General features: G+C 33.7%; 2 protein-coding genes across 2 annotated transcripts in view; both read left to right on the top strand.

Annotated features, from left to right (window-relative positions):
• LOC123718981 (multidrug resistance protein homolog 49-like) overlaps positions 1–17,614 on the top strand; it is a 17,987-nt gene continuing 373 nt past the window's right edge. Inside the window, exons 1-24 of the mRNA XM_045676010.1 lie at positions 1–111; positions 3,284–3,329; positions 4,128–4,324; positions 4,798–4,942; positions 6,965–7,065; positions 7,397–7,568; positions 7,863–7,987; positions 8,431–8,626; positions 8,788–9,199; positions 9,271–9,413; positions 9,493–9,701; positions 9,820–9,914; positions 10,122–10,295; positions 10,696–10,814; positions 11,215–11,355; positions 11,943–12,125; positions 12,523–12,726; positions 12,808–12,937; positions 13,271–13,466; positions 13,902–14,064; positions 14,300–14,494; positions 16,691–16,900; positions 17,129–17,275; positions 17,441–17,549. Of these exons, the coding sequence (XP_045531966.1) occupies positions 86–111; positions 3,284–3,329; positions 4,128–4,324; positions 4,798–4,942; positions 6,965–7,065; positions 7,397–7,568; positions 7,863–7,987; positions 8,431–8,626; positions 8,788–9,199; positions 9,271–9,413; positions 9,493–9,701; positions 9,820–9,914; positions 10,122–10,295; positions 10,696–10,814; positions 11,215–11,355; positions 11,943–12,125; positions 12,523–12,726; positions 12,808–12,937; positions 13,271–13,466; positions 13,902–14,064; positions 14,300–14,494; positions 16,691–16,900; positions 17,129–17,275; positions 17,441–17,549 (3,838 nt within the window). The 5' untranslated portion in view covers positions 1–85. The remainder of the gene's footprint in view (positions 112–3,283; positions 3,330–4,127; positions 4,325–4,797; positions 4,943–6,964; positions 7,066–7,396; positions 7,569–7,862; positions 7,988–8,430; positions 8,627–8,787; positions 9,200–9,270; positions 9,414–9,492; positions 9,702–9,819; positions 9,915–10,121; positions 10,296–10,695; positions 10,815–11,214; positions 11,356–11,942; positions 12,126–12,522; positions 12,727–12,807; positions 12,938–13,270; positions 13,467–13,901; positions 14,065–14,299; positions 14,495–16,690; positions 16,901–17,128; positions 17,276–17,440; positions 17,550–17,614) is intronic.
• On the top strand, positions 15,469–15,976 carry LOC123718983 (NADH dehydrogenase [ubiquinone] 1 beta subcomplex subunit 7-like). The gene has a single exon (XM_045676015.1). The coding sequence runs from the start codon at positions 15,587–15,589 to the stop codon at positions 15,944–15,946; it is 360 nt and encodes a 119-aa protein (XP_045531971.1). The 5' UTR covers positions 15,469–15,586; the 3' UTR covers positions 15,947–15,976.

The following is a 17,614-nucleotide window of genomic DNA, read 5'->3' on the forward strand; positions in this document are numbered from 1 at the left end:
AATAAACAGAGCCCGTACATAACGCTGGTGGTTCAACGTTCCTATATCAGTTCTTTCATGTGAGCTGATAGGAACGTACGTCGAAATGGGATATAAGAAAAAAAATGAAGTGTAAGTGATTTTTACAATTGCTTTGCGAACATTTATTGCGATATATAAATAAGTGTAACCTTTCGTTTACAAAAAAATCCTTATTTTATTTTACAGTTTTTAAAATAATTTATCATGATTGAACATACTTTATATAGGTTTGATAGACATTCATCTTCGTTTTTTTAGTATTTTGCGAACAAATAAAAAATAATAATAATACCTATATAAAAAAAATAATTTACACACAAGTATTAGCATTTAAATAAATATTATTTTATTTCCTCTGTTACATTGACCAGTGTTGGCCTAGTGGCCTCAGCGTGCGACTCTCACACCTGAGGTCGTAGGTTCGATCCCCGACTGTGCATCAATGGAAAAATGAAAAAATGATTATGAAACAGATTCAGAAATCTGAGGGCCAGACCTAGAGAGGTTGTAATGCCATTGATTTTTTTTATTTTGTTACATTGTATAGAATATTATTTATTTTTAAAGTGATGTTTCGATATAAAAGACTTATTTATTGGTAAAAACCTTTAGTTTATTTGCTTTCGCGAGTATTTACAAAAAAATGCGCGTTTTAACAATATACAACTGGAGAGACTTAGTTAAATTCCCTATGTATCAAAACATATACAAAATCACGACACCTTATTAAACAATTCAATCAATAAGTGATTGATCTGCTTCAACTTTAATAAATATTTAAGGTATACATTTTCATAAAATGAGATATTATCTAAGGACATTAATTAAGCAACGTAAAAATAACATTCTTTGAATCTAAAACTAAAAACCTTAAAAATTATAATATAATAATTAAAATATATTATTAAAAAGAGTCCCTTTAGGCAAGGTTCTGAATATACTGGCAGCGTTCCCCCTTTGAATAGCTAGACCAATTCTTTGTCCGAGGCTAGCTCATCGGTCTCCTGTGATGTGGACTAAACGTTTAGATATTTCCTTAAAAAGCGCTAGGACACCACACCAAGGGTTTCGACACCGAATGAGACAAAATCATATTCGGAACCTGTACTTGCATGCTTCAGCTTTTCAAGCCGCTTCACAGGCCGCACCAGCTAAGTTATTCGTTCTATGTAGATGGGAAGGGGCCAGCGTCCATGGTCTCCACAAACTCATACCGTCTGGTCTGTTGCCATAGTCCTTTGCAACACCAGTCGGCTCAAGTAGACATTAGTGATTTATATTAAAAATTATATTGAATACGTAATACATCACTGCTTCAAGTCCAATTGATCTCGATGTCAATTGAATTGTAACCATATGTACTGTTTTATTTATCTAGTTCATTTTAACTTTTATATTCAGACTTACTAAGTTACACTCCTAAACTCTTTTTCCTAACTCTTAGCATCTACAACTTTTTATAATATAAAATAGTAAAGGACTTTAATTATAGCATGATCGTGCTATAAATACGAATGAAACGATTGTTAAAACGTCTCAAATTTGTTCGTTTCCAAACATTCATAGAACACTCACGGTATGAAATGTTGTATTGACCTATGGTTTGGCGCTTTAAGCTACAGCGGTATGTTCTCGTTAAATTGTTATGTTATGCTAGGTTTCTGCCAACCCCGGAGTTTCATGTGTCAGGTACCTCTTTTATCAGTACTTATGTAGCAATCATTTCTGGTCACTGCTTGCATTTCTTATTTCTCTTTTAATTCTTTGTTGGTTAAAACAGTGGCTTTAGTGCGCGAATCTCATTCTTGAGGTCATAGACTCAAACCACAGCTGTGCACTATTTGACTTTTATGTGCGCATTTAACACTCGCTCGTACGAAACGTACGTTTCCTTCACGAAAACATCGTGAGGAAACCGGCATGCGTTAGACCCAAAAAGTAGGCGTGTGTCAGGCTCAAAAGATCATCTACTTATCTATTAGAGATAACAAATAATCACGATAACCAATGAACAGATAAGGAGATCTGAGGTCCAGGTTTTAAAAGGTTGTATAACCATGTTTTGTTTTTTCGGTATATTTATATTAGCTATAACCCCAAAAATAGAATAGAAAAATAAAAGATGTTCTTAAAACCTACATGATTCTTTAGGGTGAAAATATGGTAAATTTGTCGAATCACGGTTCCACCTTTAAAAATTTTTCCTCAAATTTTTATTCTACATATTTTAATCAATCTGCAATGGTGTACCATACAATAATGTGTCGGCGCATGCTCTTTAACCTCTTATAAATAAATTAAAACATCGAGCTTTGTGAAATGAAAGAAGGTACAGGTTTTTGGCTTTAACATAACCTAACCTTTTTCTATCGGCCTTTACGACTTGTATGTAGTACTCAAAGTTATATTAAGGAGGCATATGGCTTTGGAACTCATAAAAAACTAAGTTAATATTACATACATGATGTAAATGATATTGTCTCAGTTCCCAGTGTTATTTACGTAAGTTGGCCCAACCTAGTTGGGTTGAGTATTTTTTTTTATATTAATAGAAATATACTTGCACTTCGACCGGGAATCGAACCCGATACCGCTCAGCAAGTGAACACTTAATAAATGGATCTGTTTTAAGGTGGAGCTGTGATTCGACAAATTTGGTGAATTTGAAATATTTAAAAACCAACTTATTAGCCGAATACGTTACCCATATCGTAGTAATAAACAATTCATTCATAAATATATATATTAACAAAAAAAGGAGTTTATCAATTCAACGTGCATTTTTTTAGTAATATGCGATCATCTTGTAATGGCGATATATAAAACTACGTTCAACTTACACGTGCTTATATAAGAGCAATAAAATGCGATGGTTATAAGTCGGGATTAGATTTGTCAACATACATCGTAATAATAGGTGTTACGGACAGATCTTTATTAGCGTAGATAGTGAATATAATAGGAAATCCATGTTATGTCTAATGTTAGAAATGTGAAATGTTCTTGAAAAATTTCAACAGCACAACGATTTAAAAAAACATTTTCGGTCGGGGCTACCTTTGAAGTCTCAGAAGTCATGTGTTTCTGTTTCCTCGATCATTGTTATTTAGGAAGAGAGAGAAAACTATTCATAATTTGCTACTAAAAAACGTGGTGGTAGGAACAATCTATTTCAGAAAATATAATTTGTAAGTAACCTCGCATACTGAATATTTTTTTCAGAGATATTTCTTTATTTTAAACTAGAAAATATTTCTTACAGGAAGGAAGAAAAGCCAGAGGAACCTTCGATTTCTTATTTCCAAATTGTGAGTATCGCACACAGTAAAACGCCAATTTATTTACATTACTACATAACTCGACTTATCAAGTGCTTATTCGGTTCTTTCGGTCCAAACGCGTTCTTTTTTATATTTAAACCCGAAAACCGAAGCTAATTAAAGAGCTAATGAGATATTTTGATAGTATTATAGCCATAAGGGCTCTTCTTCCGTAAATAAAATTATCTGAATGATAAATATGGTTTTCACAATTTACGATTCATTAATCTTTCTAATTAACCGAGTTTTACTTTTGTGACACGTGTTGTAGGATATTTGAAAATTAACGTAATTTCTGTATACAAATAAATAAGCTTAGCTCTCCTGAACCAACACAGTAAATATTGATAAAAATATCTAAAGATAATAAAAATATTAAATAGATAGTTGCATTCCTTCAAAACGGTACGATTTTTTGTGTATTCATGAGAATTGGTTATAAAGTATATTTTACAGATAACTGGGGAAGGGGGTGCTCGACTCAACTAGTTATATGCTAAACAAATATAAAAACCTATTGAGTGGTTAGTTGAAAAGAAAATCAGAGGGATTAAATAAATAGTCTTTAAATGCTTGTATATATATAATTTAATCTACTATGTAAACATTCATTAATACTGTGAAACATTTCATGGAATTTTATGTATAAAGGCCGTAAAAACAAATTAATTAATTATTTTATATTAATTTGTCTTCATACAGATATATTATTATTATGAGGCTCGTATTGAATCAATCTAATAAATTAAGCTCTTTAGAAATAAAAATAACATTAAATATTTCTAGTATCGTTACGGGAAATGGTACGAGCTACTCGCTACAGTCATAGGTGTGTTGGTGGGACTGCTTAGCGGAGGTGGCGTCTGCTACAACTTGGCCCAATTTGGTGAATTAAGCACAGCCTTCGTAGAGAGAACAGCTCAACAAGATCAGCTATCAAGCTATTTACCTCTAACTAGTTTATTTGGTGGAGGCCGAAGACTGTAAGAATTCTAAGTAGTTTTATTTCAATAATATCCTTTCAGATTTCTAGGCCAATATCCCTGGTCAGACATAACTACTGCTAGCCCGCCCATTATTGATCAGAACTTCAAATCCCAGGAGCGAACGTCCTGATTTGACTAATCATATGATTTTTTCACGCTTTCACAAAAAATGTTTCGTAGTAGTTAGAACAGCTACTATATTTAAAACAGAAATAAAAAATAACAACACAAGTGCGCGATACGCTTGATTTTGATTGGTCAACAGCAGTTTAAGTTCAATCACGGACACACGATCTATCGTTCAGTTTGACAAATCACAATCAAGCGCAACGCGTTATTTATTTATTTTACACTATACTCATTTCCTCTCACTCTCTATCATTTCTTCCTGTGATAAACGTAATTAAACAGAAACGGCTACCTTAATATTAATTACATTACATTGTTTTATTAAGATTTGGTCTTTTTAGGAACAATGCGTCACACGAAGAGAATATGGAGGCACTGGTTGAAGATGGTAAAGCGATGGCTATCGGTTTATTTGTGTCGGTGTTCATCTCACTTGCTCTCTGCTTCATATCTGTCTCTCTAATCAGTTGGAGTGCTTTAAGACAGGTAAGTAAACTAATAAAGTAGATTATTAAAGTAATAGACAATTCAAACATAGGTTTATACCTAGTTAACACACCGAAAAAAATTGATGCGCTTTATCTGGAAGTAAAGAGATTTCATATAATAAAATTAAGGTTTTTCTTCTAACGTTACATTAATCAATAACTAAATTACCAAAATAGTTTCTAATTGTAACATTCAATTGAAGAATCAGGGCTGGTACTACCGCAATAAGCTTGGTTTCGATACAAATTTATAATAAAACTAGCTGCCCCCGCGAAATTCGTTTCTCCTTAATGTGGTTTTAGTTAGCCTTTATACCGTGACACGAAAGAATAATTTCATTGTATTATCGTCACTACAATTTGAATTCGGTCTAAGTAACACGTGGTTGGCTATGCTAACACCAAAATTTAAAAAATGGAAATAATTAAATTCACGGTATTTCGTTTACTACATAATAAATTTAATTTATACTTAGGCTCAATAACACGTGGTAATCATGATATTGAATTGTAGCTTATATGACACGTTTGTCGGTTTACCATAGCAGTGCCATCTATTGATTACTTACTCAATGCAGTCGAAAAGTATCGACATCTGTTAGAATCTTTTGGAGTTAACAGATAATTGTGACTGTCAATTAATTATAGACAAATAATTGCGACTATAATTAAAGATCTAAGTTATCCTATCTCTTAAGTTGGACCAGACTGCTCACGGTGTGCCAATTTAATTTAAAATCGGTTAAGTAGTTTAGGAGTCCATCGCGGACAAACATCGTGACAGGAGATTTATATATATTAAGTAGCTGACCCGGCAAACGTCGTTTTCCCATGTATATTGTTTCCAGGAATCATTTTTTTAGTTCAATAAAAATAACCTATCAACGTTATTAAAATAGAGGTACATCGAATTTACGAGGGGTTACTCCAAAAAAAAATTTTTTTGGGGTAAACCCCTTATCACTTAGGGGCTTGAAACATAGATAGTAGCCGATTCAGACTTATTGAATATGCATAAAAAATCATAAGCATCGATCGACCCGTTTCGGAGGAGTATGAGAACAAACATTGTGACACGAGAATTTTATATATTTATATAGAGATTTTACAAAACTATACCGAATTCAAATACCTACCTGTTAACATTAATAAGGCAACTGATTTGAATGCGATTCGATAAATTTGTTAGCAAACATCATCATACCCAATTTAATTCCAACAATACAGGTTAAAATATTTATAAAAATAATTTTCAACAACATACAAGAAAATGTCTAAGAATCCAATTCTTCGTAATTTTTTATCATTGATTCCTTATTGTCTTACACATGAAAATAATCAATGCTTATTAATTTGATCTTGCCTTGGAGACATCTTTTGCAATTGCTGACAGAGCCAATTGTTTTAATTGCTGACCTTGATTTATGTTTACGAGCGCATCGCTTTAAACAGAAATTAATTTAATCTACTATACACATTGTTAACGTCGTAAATACTTTTTCTAGGTACGTTAGCACGGGACACATGGAAGTGTGTTGCGTGTTAATCTGGTAATAAGTATATCAAAGTTCTAAATAAATTGAAATCAACGAGTTTTAAAACTTACTAAATCTATTAAATTTGTTCGTTTCGTAAGACACCTAATGCTTGCAGAGTTTTCTCTATAGATTCTTTAGCGATAATAGTAGATAATTCCAAACCCTGCGGTAAATTATGTTGAAGTTTTTGATTACCAAAGTTATCTTTTATTAGACTGTTTATGTTTCTATAGATGCTATTTGTTGTCGTACTGTGGTTTTTACTAGAAAATAGCGTAATTTATCTTGTCTAATAATTTAGTTTTAATCGACGAGTATGCATGGTGACTGTTAGAAGTCGAGGCAAGAGAGGTATGTCAAAAACGTATCAAGTGCAGATCTGTGGCTAGTCTCTGCCTACCCCTTTGGGAAAAAGGCGTGAATTTAAAAATAAATTACCTTTTATTTCATTTTTTTCATCATGCTTAATTAAATATTTTTAGATTACTCGAATTCGTCTCATGTTCCTACAATCCGTTCTACGACAAGATATGACTTGGTTTGATACTGATACCGAATTCAACTTGGCATCTAAAATGTCTGAGTAAGTATTAAACTATTTTATTATGTAACCATAATTTTTTTAGGTACTTTTTATGTTCTTTTTCCACCAAAAAATATACGTATATAATCAGAAGATCAGAGGTTAATGCACGGAGGCTAAGTTCTAATAGGAATTAATTTCCTCGTACGATAACGAGTTACGGCAAGTAAACATCGCGGAAGCAATAATTGAGTACTCAAAAATCGACAACATGTCGACAAGCAGGCTGATCACCTACTTGCTTTTGAAAATTACATGAATATTTAACCGAAGGCAATGGTAAAGGACCATTGAGTAATTAACTTACTCATATTGCAAATTCTTATTTTAGGAACATGATGAAGCTAAAAGAAGGAATAGGTGAAAAAGTAGGTGTTGTAGCAAATCTTGTAGGAACAGCGATCATTTGTCTCTGCCAATCATTCCCTCAAGGATGGGAATTGACGCTCGCGTGCGTGACTGTAGTACCCTTTTCAATTGCAGCATCGGTTATACTATCAAATGTAAGTATTTGAAGCATCACTTGGGCTTGTAAAATGGATATGAGAATAGTAAGTTTCAAAGGGAATGTTTTCCTGACTGGAAGAAATTCCTTGAACATTAACGACAAAGACCAAATAAGAAATCTTTATTGATCTTACTCAAAGATATTTAAGTGTATGAAACTTAAGTTTTTAATTAATTCTAAAAAATATTCTTCGGGTCATTCTATGAATATATGTAAAAATAAATACGGCGTAGCGAACAAGTTTTATCTTTACCATTTAAAAAATATTTCTTTTATAAATTTCTTCCAGTATCAAACACGATCATCTCAACGTGAAATGGGCTTTTATAGTAAAGCGGGAAAACAAGCCGAAGAAGTGTTAAAGTCTGTAAGGACGATCGTAGCCTTTGGTGGAGAAAGCAAAGAGATTGAAAGGTATGTTTTAAAGTAATTACAAAAATAGTAGACTTTTGTTTAATGTCCAAACCCCCAATATCTATACCCAAGCAATTACGATTATTTTGATAATATTATAGGTGGTATATTCGTTTACTCTTCTGATGTAAAAAGTATGGTTAACTGTTTATAGTCAGTCCTTTTTTTCAACGTCGTACGTTTTATAAGTGAGTACGCACACTTACATCTTATTAAAAATCTTTAAAATTCTTTTTCTAATCAGCCTTTTGTGTCTGATACGTATGCCGTTTTACACATGTTTTCTTTTGCCGTACGAGCGACTGTAAGCTAACATAGACAGAAAGTTGACTGGTGCACAGGCCAGGTTCAAACCTACGACTTTCTTCTTAATATGATCAAATTACCGCCGCTAAAGGAATTAAAGACCTTAAGTATAGTGGCTGAACTTATTTTACATTTAGGTATCGTCGCCTTTTGGAGCCCGCCGAGAAGTACGGTCGAAAGCGTGGCTTCTTCACTGGGCTAGGTACTGGATTCAACTGGGTTCTAACATACTCATTGAATGCAATAGGTCTCAGTTATGGTACACGGCTTATACTCATCGATATGGACAAACCAACAGACGAAAAGAAATACCTCGTCGGTATAGTTTTTAATGTAAGTATAAGTGCGTAATATCTACAAAATCTTCATCTTTCATTCAGTAAAATCACTGCTAAAGTGTTAAGATTTCGTAGAGTAGAACAAAATAAAACAAACATGTACAAATTATGAATTCCTCATTGACTTACTTTTATATTATAATTTATTTATTTCAGATACTGTTTTCTGTGTATATGGCGACCCAGTCTATCACACTCTGTGTACCCCATATGGAGATATTTGCTTCAGCTCGTGGTGCAGCAAGTAGTCTTTTCAGTCTACTGGAAAGGAAACCGATAATAGATAGCCTAGACGACGGAGGTCTCTCCCCAAGACGAGTAATAGGGGAGATATCTTTAGAAGATATACATTTCAGTTACCCATCTAGACCAGATGTCAAAGTTCTTAAAGGCTTTTCGCTTAATATAAAAGCTGGAGAATGTGTGGCACTTGTTGGATCCTCCGGTTGCGGTAAATCTACGATTCTACAACTCGTACAGCGACTATACGATCCACATCTTGGTACAGTTAAAATCGATGGGAAGAATGTGAGGAGTCTTAATTTAGGGTGGTTGAGGAGTTCTCTTGGTAAATATTCGTTTTAGTATATATGGATAGAATAAAATAAGTGTGTTATACATACATTTGTAATGTTTTAGGTGTGGTGGGTCAAGAGCCAGTTTTATTCAAAGGCACAATTTTTGATAACATTGCGATCGGTTGTCCAGAAGTTACACGTGAAGACGTCCAAAAAGTTGCAGAAATGGCATACGCTCACGATTTCATTTCTCATCTGGCAAATGTAATATCGAGTTATTTACTTCCAAAAAAAACATAACTAAACAATGTACTCAAGTTTCACGGGTTTGTACGGTTTTCAGGGTTATGACACCGTTATAGGGGAGAGAGGAGCTTCACTATCTGGTGGACAGAAACAAAGGATAGCTATAGCGCGGTCACTTCTCAGGGAGCCAGCTATTTTACTACTTGATGAAGCAACTTCCGCTCTGGATCCTCATTCTGAAAAACAGGTTCAAGCAGCTCTTGACCGAGCAAGTTCTGGTCGCACTACACTTACTGTATCTCACAGGTTTGTTGTAAATATATATCGTTTTAATAGGGAATCAAGCTCACAATAGGAGCCTTCTAAATAAGAGATACAGACTGCTGCTAGTTTGAAAACCATTAAAACTGCGAACTTTTTTCAGATTATCAACTATTCTTAATGCTGATAGGATAATTTACATGGATCAAGGAGTTATTATGGAACAAGGAACACATGAAGAACTCATGAAAGCCAAAGGTATCTTCGTAATTTCTTCAAAGAGCGAAACTTTATATAAACGTTCTTTAATCATGTTAAGGTTCTAGAACATCAATAGTTTAAATCACTGAATTTTTTATGGATATAACAGTTATATTTGGAAGTCCTTTAGACGATATTGTTTATTGACATAGAAATTTGATTTAATTCAGTGTATATTATAATACAAAACATCTAATCCCTAAGGTCACTATTACAAGCTTGTTACAAATGGCAACGAGAACAAAGAGCCAGATGTTATCGAAACCTTACAAGAAGAAGATGTAGAAAATGGTGATGCCAACGAAGTTTTGACTCCACGACATGATGTAAAGCGAAGATCAACTAAGAGGATTGTAAGACATCATTCGATCAAGCGAGGTAATATACCAATAATAAGGTTCATTTAGAGAAAAAATAACTATTTTATTATGTTATACAAATTAATTAGTTAATTCAATTATATTATATAAATTTGTTATGTGTGCTTCCATTTGTATTCAACTTTTTAACTGTTAAACATTTTTAGGACGCATTAAAAAATTCCACTACATTTACATTTATGGACACATTTCAAATTAACGAGGCATGCGTATAAATTAACTTACTAAAGCTTCTTTGGAAGGAGAAGAGTAGTGAACAGAATGCCAATCATCTAGTTTCGTTTAATAGTAATAAAACAATGTAATCTGATACTAAGATCTATCATCACAACATCACCCATAAAAGGTTACGTCACTGTAAATAATTAATATTGTATTAGATCAATGTTTTTTTTAAGATTCCCACGACTGGATGACTCCTCGCGCTTCTATTTCTTCAGTTATATCTACAGGGTTACAAAATTTCATTTATAACAATGATTATGAATCTGAGGAGGAAGATAAAAGCGACGAAGAGGTAAATTTGTTGAAGTAAATAGTAATCAACACTTTATTTACATTGTAATGTAAAAAATATAACACAAGAAATGTAATGATGTAAATGGGCGATCTGATAAAAACAGTTTCATCCAGACTCAATACTTTGTCAGATTTCACACATTTTCTTTAAAAAAATTATCACAAAATGAATCAAATGCATCAAAATAAAAAAAAAAACAGCAAAAATATCTAGAATTGAGAGCATTCTACCTTAAAAGTATTATTCCATTATATTTGGCATTCCAGTATATTTGGCATATAGTTTTTGTCTTCTAGGTTACTAATCATGATTCTAGGTTACGTAATGATTTATTTACGCGTCCATTTAAAGTGAGTCCTTTATATATAAAAAATAATTTATCATATAAATCTTTCAGGAAATAAAACCCCTAAGTGATTGGCAATTAATGAAATTAAATTCTCCCGAATGGGTGTATATTGTTATTGGTTCGATAGCTGCATTCGCGCAAGGTACATGTTTTCCGGTCTTCGCTTTGCTATTCGGATACACGGCTGGGGTATGTAATCAAATAAATAAATTTTGTTGAGTGAATTGTATATGAATTTTGTTTCACTTAATATTTTTTCCAATACTGTTATATGTAAACTAACAATTGACAGTAAAAGTCAACTTAGAGTTGTCGTTCTAATTATTGAAACCATTATTTATGTAAAGAGTTTAATAATTATATCCAAACAGAGTCTTTCGCTGCTTCCTTAAAGCAGTCATCCAAGTTTCACATGAAGGTTTTTAATACTAAAGAACTATGAGAACTTAAATTTGATAATGAAGTTATGCTATTCAGTAAGAAGAAGCCTAAAAGTCGAGACTTAGCTCTAAGCATGACTCCCAAGTATGTTAAATTTCAATACATTTTTGCCATAAGCGAATGAAACTTAGCGCAATGTTTCGACTACGAATCTTAGTTTCAGAGACTGCTTTTAGACGAACAAACTGATATTAAACGTTGAAGTGTATTCCAATAAAATCAACTAAAGATCCCTTTTAGTCATCGTTCTATAAATTTGATAGCACTTCAGTTACACACAGATTTATTAAACAATAACTTTATATACTTCTAATACAGTAATTGTAATATTACAGATATTCATTTTACAAGATCGTTCCGAGATTATATATTTGGCGGATATGTATTCGGGACTGTTTATATTGGTTGCGGCAGTTGCTGGTCTATCTATGTGTCTACAGAGCGTTACATTCACTAGTGCAGGACTCAAAATGACAACACGGCTAAGATATCAGTACTTCGGAGCACTTTTGAAACAGGTAAATTATGCAAAGACTATCATAGGTTATTATTAGACCAGCGTTGATTGTGCCATGGAGTCACGGAGACCAATGGCGCTACAACCTTTTAGTTAAGTAGGTGATCAACCTTCTGTGCCCGACATACGCTGCCGTTTATTGGGGTCTAAGGCATGACATTTTCTTTACGATGAATACCTTCACCGTACGACTCGCTCGTTAAATGTGCACATGGATAGATTGGTGCACAGTCGGGGACCGAACCTACGACCCCAGGGAGGAGAGTCGCACGTAGAAGCCACTAGGCCAGTGCACAAATAGGCTAATGCTCATAACCTATTTTTTTATTTTGCTATTGAAAGAGCAATGGCTGATCATCTAACTACCGAAGAAACTTAAAAGTATTTTATTCTTACAGGAAATAGGTTTCTTTGATAGAGAAAAGAATACCGTTGGTTCACTTTGCGCCAGGCTAAGTGGAGATGCAGCTGAGGTCCAAGGTTCCACTGGACTTAGAACTGGTCTCATTATACAAGGAACCAGCTCTGTTGTGGTCGGATTTATAATGGCTATTTGCTACAATTGGAAGCTTACACTGGTCGGCACAGCTTTCTTACCCCTGGTGAGGAGTATAGCGATACCTATATGGCTACAACTACTACTATGACGATACATTTTTACGACTACATTGTGCACATTACAGATGGTTGGCAGTATTTGGCTAGAAGGTAGAGTTTCACAAAAATCACAATCGGACGAACGCGATGCCATGGAATCAGCTACTTCTATAGCCACTGAGGCAGTCGTCAGTATTAGAACTGTTCAGAGCTTAGGTAGGATATTACTAATGTTGGTAAGCGCTAAACCACTGTTTAAGTGAAAAAATATAACAGATGGTTTTCTCGTTAACAGAGACAGTGAAATGTAGCTAAACACATGCTAAACACTGTCTTATGTTAAATATTTTTTTTTGAAAATAAGTGTATAATTAAATTACTTATTAGTCCTATGTTGTGGACAGATATTTTTAATAAAGAAAACTATTTTAGCAAATGCATATTGTTAGATGAATTTATAGCAGATATGCCAACGGCACGTTAATGGTGCCTACATTTCTAAAATACCTTCTAACGTGCCTACCTTCTAACAGATAAATATCCTTTCAGGTATTGAGAAGATTTTCCTAAAGAAATTCCACGATGCGTTACTTGAATCATGCGTTGCTGTGACTGCTAAAACTAGATGGAGGGGTATAGTACTGGGTTTGGGTATATATATCCCGTTTATGTCCTACTGTTCAGCTACCGTGTATGGTACTATGCTTGTGGCGTATGAAGGGCTGCCATACAACATTGTTTTGCTGTAAGTGTGAAAAATTCTCGATATTTATGTTTTTCCCCACTAACAAAAGAATTTACTTATTTTTAGACGCATTTACTAGACTCCGTTTTCGTTTTATGTATGTGTGAGTAGATATATATTGTTTAAAGAAACAAGAACAATAATGCCATTACTTTGTGATGGTCAAACAGCTTAATTAAATGAAGCACTGTGGAGGTGCGATAAAGCTGTAAATATTAACTGTAATTTATCACGACGAACGAGCAAAGCAGGTGTATGAACCCGACAACTGTATTTTATCCATATGATAAACAAGTAATTCTCTTTTCTCCAATTAATTTAAATACATTAAAAGCTTATGCGAAGTTTACTCTTATTCATATTATTACCCTTTGTAATAGGAGAATTCAAAGTAAATCTTGCTAAAAAGTTGTGGTGATCGTGTATGAATTATAGGGTCAACGAAGCTCTCATGTACGGAGCATATATGTTGGGACAGTCTCTAGTTTACGCACCCAGTTTTAACTCAGCTAGAGCTTGTGGGGCCCGAATATTATCAGTTATCACCAGAGAACCAAAAGTTCAAACCAAACCGGGTATCAAAGATAGGAAGGAATGGGTTAGTCTATTTAATCTATAATTTTATTTTAATTCTCATCGCGTTCCTTAAATTTGGCCTATCATATAATTTTATTTCGCTTAAATAAGCGTAATAAAAATTCTATTTAAAAATTTTAAAGCCATGTCTAGAAAAACGTAATATCCAAAAACTATTTTTTCCAACCAGTTCTTTTCGACAAAATTCGTTTCAGTAAGTGAAACTTGAATCCATGTTTAATTATTATTACTTTTAGAATGCCACTGGAAATTTCTCTATCAAAGATGTGGAATTCTCATATCCAACTCGACCCAATCAACGTATATTAAGAGGGGTCGACCTTAAAGTGGAAGCTGGAAAGACCGTCGCTCTAGTTGGTTCCTCTGGTTGCGGAAAATCTACCATATTACAACTTTTCCAGCGCTTCTACGACCCTGATACTGGAACCATCGTATGTATTTATAACAATTAGACGCACTATTATTTTATCTATAGGAAATATTTTACTGCATTTTCTACACTGATTGCTCCCACGTTCATACAACCTCGATGTTGAATTTTCGAATCGCCATTTTGAATGACCGTTTCAGTTATCTGCGATAAACCGAAATAGCCTCCGTTGCCGAAATATTCCAGCACCATTAAGACTGTATTGCTTTACGGTTTACACCATTTACTAATAGGGTACCTTCTTTTTGACGTTCATAAGTGTACTGGTTTACCTATATGAAGTTAAATAACACCGTCCATCAGTGGCGCTACAACCTAGCCTTGGCCTCAGATTTCTGTATCTGCTTCCTAATCATTTTTCCTTTACCGTACAACTATTAAATGGTCACATAGAAAAAAGTCCGTTGGTTGTGCGAGTTTGGAACCTGCGACCTCCAGGGTGGAGTGTACGATCAAGCCACTGGGCCAATAGCAGAGTAGTATTATTATTATTACCTTATTTATTTATCGTTCATATAAACCTTTTTTTATGCTGATTTTTTTCCGACTTAAGCCACTCAAATCATAAAATTAATAAATTAAGGCTCGTTTTTTAAATTACAACGTATAGTTTAAGTAATGATTATTATTCTACTAGGTTAGAATTAACCGGTGTCTTCGTAAACATCATAGAAGGCTTTAAAAATTAAAAATCGAAATACGTCATGAGAAATGCTAAAATAAAATACTCTATGAAACATTATTTTTGAAGTGAAACTTCTTTAGGCGCATGAGAGTAATTTTTTTACGGATGAAACGTCACGAAGATGTTCAGCGTTTTTGATCATTTCACGCAGATTTTTTATTTATTTGTGTAACCAGTGTGAATATATATATATAAATACATGGAGTGATCATATACATGATCATCTATTGGGCCTTTTATCTTAGTAATAATTAATTTACAAAAAAGTTTCACTTCTGACATGTGTACTTTGTACGCACGCACCTTTTTTAATATCTTTTTTAGTACTAAATAAAATTTGATTAGCGCGTCAATTTGACAATAAATACTAAAGTATAAACACATTTTGCTTACATTACAAATATTATAATGGGTCAAATATTGGGAACATGGAACACTCGGCATCTTGATCTTAAAATGGACGACAAGCCAACGTTTGGCGAAAAAGCTGGTTTTAAATATTCTAGGACAAAACGGGAATCTTGTGCAGAAGAGAATCATTTGATATCAGCTAAAATCCCACCAAAATACAGAGACTACTGCGCGCATTGTTTGCTGGAATATAATGCGTGCCGATACAAAAATTGGCCGTTTCCCTATAAGTGTGCTCACGAGAAACATAATTATCTTAACTGTGAGAAGGATGATTATGTTATAAGGATGAAGGAATTCGAGAGAGAAAGACGACTACGCGAACGTGAAATAAGAATACAAAAGACAAAGGCTTAGTTTATGATAATAAATTTTTAATGTTATTTATTCTGATATTTTTATTGGCAGCATAAAAACTAAATAACTTTTGTCTCTTTCCGTCAAATCCGTTTGCGATGTGATAAGATACATGAGCTTATTAGTTGGTGCAAGAAGTTTAAAGCATCTAAAACAAAAAAATAACGAAATATTACCGCGAGTTTAAACTAAAATTGTCTAGGAATGATACTGATTAGTCTAAAATCTAAAATTTGCATACTAACTCGTAAATCTACGACTCCTTAATACATAATAAAAACATTTTTATTTATTAAAAATTGTAACAGAAATTTGTGGGATAGTGAATATTCTTTGGATATGATTTCTGTTCACCGTATCATGGCATTGACTTGCATTTTAATAATTTACTTGGACAAACTATTTTATTTATTGAATATTTCGGAAATACACGTTATTAGTAGTATACATAACCTTTATGATATAGGCCAATTATGATTTCCAAAAGCGCGTATACAATTAGGAATGTTCCCTTAATTTTCTTATTGGTCCTTATATTAAGGGTTCTTCCCTTTAAGAACTTTCATTATCAGTCTATGTCTGGTCGTCTGTTTAATCGGTAGACAAAAAGCCTCCAACGAATTCAGGAATGTTTGATTCGGCTGAACCTGTATAAAATTCCCTCAATAGTATTTTGATCGCTACGATTATTGTGTTTTAATTTTAAAATGTATATAATTTAATGCTATATGTATTTTTCATTAGGAACTGGATGGGCGTGATATCCATGCTGGACTAACTCTACCTCGTTTGAGACGTCAACTCGGCGTGGTCCAGCAGGAACCAGTACTCTTCGACCGAACCATTGCCGAAAACATCGCATATGGAGACAACAACCGGAAAGTTACCATGCATGAAATAATTGCAGCAGCAAAATCGGCGAATATACACAATTTCGTTGTTTCCTTACCTAAGGTTTGTACAAAATTAATCCAGAAGTCAAGATAAATGCATTTTTTGGTTTGTTGAGATTAGCCAAGAGAATGTTGATATTAGCTATGGATTCTAATACCACTACCATTTCTATGTGTAGCCGGTTAGCCTCCATATGTCTCTAAGCTGAGTTACTGTGTTGAAAAAAAATATCCGTGAGTTACTTGTTTCTCCATAAATGTCCAGAGATTATTAATGACTTTAACACAGGGCTATGACACAAACCTTGGATCAAATGGCGCTCAATTATCGGGTGGGCAAAAGCAAAGAATTTGTATCGCCAGAGCTCTGATACGGTCACCGCGACTCCTCCTGCTTGATGAAGCGACATCAGCTTTGGATGCTAACAGTGAACGCGTAAGTCCAAAATAAATTCTAGGCAATCCAAACCAAAACATTTTAGTCGATTGTTTTAAGGCCAATTGTATTTATCCATTATTTATTAAACTAATATATATATATAATGTATAATAACATCGGTGTTACAATGTGTAACTAATTTATTATTAATAACATTTTCAGGCGGTGACTGAAGCTTTAGAGAAAGCTGCTAAAGGCCGTACATGCATTACAATCGCGCATCGGTTATCCACCATCAAAGATGCAGACTTGATATGTGTTGTTGAGAAAGGTAGGAACTACATTAGTAATCCTTGAGCCAGGTTATATGACTAGATGAACATATCAATATTGATT

Source organism: Pieris brassicae, chromosome Z (genome assembly GCF_905147105.1).
Source record: "Pieris brassicae chromosome Z, ilPieBrab1.1, whole genome shotgun sequence".
Taxonomy (NCBI): domain Eukaryota; kingdom Metazoa; phylum Arthropoda; class Insecta; order Lepidoptera; family Pieridae; genus Pieris; species Pieris brassicae.